The 3,465-nt window shown below is 39.4% G+C and overlaps 1 protein-coding gene across 1 annotated transcript; it reads right to left on the bottom strand.

Moving 5' to 3' along the window:
• Positions 1–244: 244 nt before the first annotated feature.
• On the bottom strand, positions 245–1,958 carry LOC120185377 (7-deoxyloganetic acid glucosyl transferase-like). The gene is made up of 3 exons (XM_039189617.1): positions 1,463–1,958; positions 1,290–1,365; positions 245–1,115 (listed from the first exon to the last, which is right to left on the bottom strand). The coding sequence occupies exons 1-3, from the start codon at positions 1,956–1,958 to the stop codon at positions 245–247; spliced, it is 1,443 nt and encodes a 480-aa protein (XP_039045548.1).
• Positions 1,959–3,465: the final 1,507 nt, after the last annotated feature.

Genomic DNA, 3,465 nt, shown 5'->3' with positions numbered 1-3,465 from the left:
TATATCGGTTTAATTGGTTAACTGAAATTTTGAAGCCACCAATCCCTAACCTTTAAATTCTACTCTAAATTTTGAATCAAGCAATTGTATATCGTCAATCATTACGGAAATCAACAAACGTACATGAGAAAATATAAGTGACCATACAACAATGGATCGAGAATGATGTTGGAGGGTGCAACCATATTCTTGAAGATCATTCATTGCTTAGAAGATCATAAAATAATTTATCGTAATTGTGGAGTTAAATCAAAGTAGTCATGGACCTAATTTCTTGAATCAATAACTCCAGGTTCCGATAAGACGAACCACCTTCTTCAACACTCTTCCGTGCTTGCTCTGCAACCCCATCCATCACCTTCATGATTTCATCTCTCTTTACTTCCATCAAATCCCTCACCATTTTCTCCACCACTCCTCTCTCACATCTGTCTTTCATGTCCAAACCCACTCTCCAAACCTCACTCACGAACCTGCTATTCACTTGTTGGTCCGATATTACAGGCCAACAAATCATCGGCACTCCGGCATGCGTACTTTCCAAGATCGAGTTCCATCCGCCGTGAGTCAAGAACCCTCCGACGGCTGGGTGAGACAACACCTGTTCTTGAGGTGCCCAACTCACTATCATTCCCTTACCTTTGGTCCTTTCTTGAAGGTCCGTCAAGAGTTGAGCCGAATTACCACTACTGTCTTCTCCAATGATTAAGTCGGGTCGTATGACCAACAGAAATGATTTCCCGCTGTCGACCAACCCATGCCAGAACTCGAGTATTTGCTCTTGCGTCAAGCTCGCTATGCTTCCTAAGCTGGCGAAGACGACTGATTTCGATGGTTGGGAATGGAGCCAAGTGATGCAATCTTTGTCCTCTTTCCACAGAATACTTGTTGATGATGATGCTAAAGGGGATGGGTCGTCGTTGACGTTGATACGGACATTTGAGAGAGCATGCAAAGGGCCGATCGTGTAGATTTTGGGGAACAAAGAGCTGAGTTTAGAAATGATGGGAGCTTCGAGTTCATCGAAGGTGTTTAGTATGAGAGCAGATGCTCGCAGCATGGCTTTGGCCTCGTTGATAAAGAATTCCAGGATTGGATCCTCAGCTCTCTCAACCCTGCAAATAGTACAATGAATCGGTCGATCCAGTTTCGGGCAATAGACCAATCGGACTTCCATTAATCTAATTATTTGCATTCGTTAACCAAATCGAAGTTTATTATGAATAAATCAATCCAACTGCCATAATTTCATTTAATTTGATCGGTTCTTGTTTAGTCAACTCCCGTACCTGCAAATTCCTGGAAGATCTCGACACCTTAAAACATTCTCTAATCCTGGAATGCAAGTCACCAGCTTATCCATGTCTTTACCAGCAAAAACAATACACATATGTATATGATTAAAGGAAGCAAAATCTATATTATATATCATCGATAAAAAGTCAACAAGGCTTAAGCTAACCTTGCAGTGGAACTTCCCCTTCTTCAATGAGTTTCGACAAGTGAAAGTTAGCCCAGGTGCAGCAAGCACTAAACGTGCGGAACGCCAAAACAGGGATCCCGAATTCTTCACCAGCAGTTACGACGGAAGAAGACATTATCCCATCTGCTATGATGCAGGTGGTGGTTGTGCAGCTGAGATCAGAAACCAACATATGACATAGTGCAGTTACGGTGGCGGAGCTTATAGATGGGAAGATGTTTAAGAAGGTGCGTGGATGGTGAGGGGGGAGACCGTCGGGGATGGACAAGAAGTTGAAGTTAGGGAAGCGGCGGTAGAGGGCGTCGGTGTCGATGGAAGGGAGGAGAAGGTGGTGGATGTGTTGGGTGTTGATGAAGGTGACTTGGAGACCGGCGTGGCTGAGAAGCTCTGCTAGTTTGAGCATCGGTTTGATATGGCCCAGCGCCGGAAAGGGCAAGAAGACGACATGGGGTGGTTGAGGTTTTTGATTTTCCATTTTTTTTATTGGAACCTCAACTTTAGCAGCATAAACTATAAAAATGGTTGCTTAAATGAAAAGTTTAAACTAAAAAAATATTGGGTAAAGTAAACAAATATTTCCCTACTATTAAAATTTATAAAATAATATTTTGATTATAATATATTATTTTGTTGAATCTCTCGACTATTAAAAGTTATAAAATAATCATTTAATTATTTATATGTTCCAAACTCATTTTTTTATTAAAAAAATGATGGTAGTCTCATTTAAACATTAACTTGTTGAATACGATATGATAAAATCTGATTCTAAAAATCAACATGCTAACATCCAACTTAGATTGTCATCAATTTTTTAATAGAAAAAGACGAGTTTGGAACATATGAATAGTCGAATCTCATTCATGTACTTTATCTTAAATATTTCCTAATTATGTTTTTAACTCTAACTTTTTAAATAATTATACGTAATCACTTTAAACACTTAAACTATATATATAGTTTTAAAGATTTAAATTTATCGATTACTCTGCTCAAATCAAGTTATTAAAGAGGAATAAAATTTCTTTTAACCTTTTACACCACTCCAAATGTTAGACTTTTTTCAACTTTATAACTGAACTTATAAATTTTGATCATTTTTGTTATTTGCCACTATTTTTTAACTAAATAGATGGTGTGATAAATTTTAAACTAACGTAATAATATATTAACTATGCATTTTATAAATTCTAAACAAAAAGACATCAAAGGTCCTTGAACGTAAAAAAAAAACAATGTGGCCCCTATCGGTTTTTTAAATCAATGTGGCCCCTATCGGTTTTTTTATCAATGTGACCTTCTAACTAAAAAAAATTCCATGTGGCCTCGTGACTAACGTTTTCCGTTGTTGACCAACGACACTGTTAAATTCTACTGACGTGGTATGTTTTCCGTTTGTTTAATGCTGAAAAAAAAAGAAAAAAAATGTGAAATTGAAAACCAATCGTCAATGACTGTCGCTGCCGTTGCCTTCGGTGGTTATCGCGAATAAAAGAGCAAGGTCGGACCATTTTGGTCCCCCAAAGTCGAATCTATTGTCAGTTTTCCCAAAAATTGTCTCGATTATCGCAAATCTACGAAAATAATCTTCGATCGTTGTGGGTGTCATCTCTCCAATTTCTGCTGCCCATAGTTGGATGAAATCGCCTCCACAGTATGTTGGTCCCACCGTCGTGGGTAACATCTTTACCATTGGGATTTACCAATGGTCGTTGGGAATGTCGTGAATCGAGGCGTGAATATTCACTGTGGAGGCAACTTCATCTAACAGCGGGCGACAAAGATCGTAAATGACACCTACAACAGCCGAAGATTATTTTTGTAGATTTACAATGATCAGGGCGGTTTTTGGGAAAACGGATGATGAATTCACCTTCGGGGGGGGGGCAAAACGGTCCGACCGTGCTCCTTTGTTCACGATGACCACTGGAGGCGGAGGCGGTGGCGGCGGTAGTCACCGATGATTGGTTTCCGATTGGACA

The sequence above is a fragment of the Hibiscus syriacus genome, unplaced genomic scaffold (assembly GCF_006381635.1).
Source record: "Hibiscus syriacus cultivar Baekdansim isolate YM2019G1 unplaced genomic scaffold, ASM638163v2 tig00113123_pilon, whole genome shotgun sequence".
Taxonomy (NCBI): Eukaryota; Viridiplantae; Streptophyta; class Magnoliopsida; order Malvales; family Malvaceae; genus Hibiscus; species Hibiscus syriacus.
The sequence above is the reverse complement of the archived record's forward strand: the minus strand, read 5'-3'. Positions and strand labels throughout refer to the sequence as shown.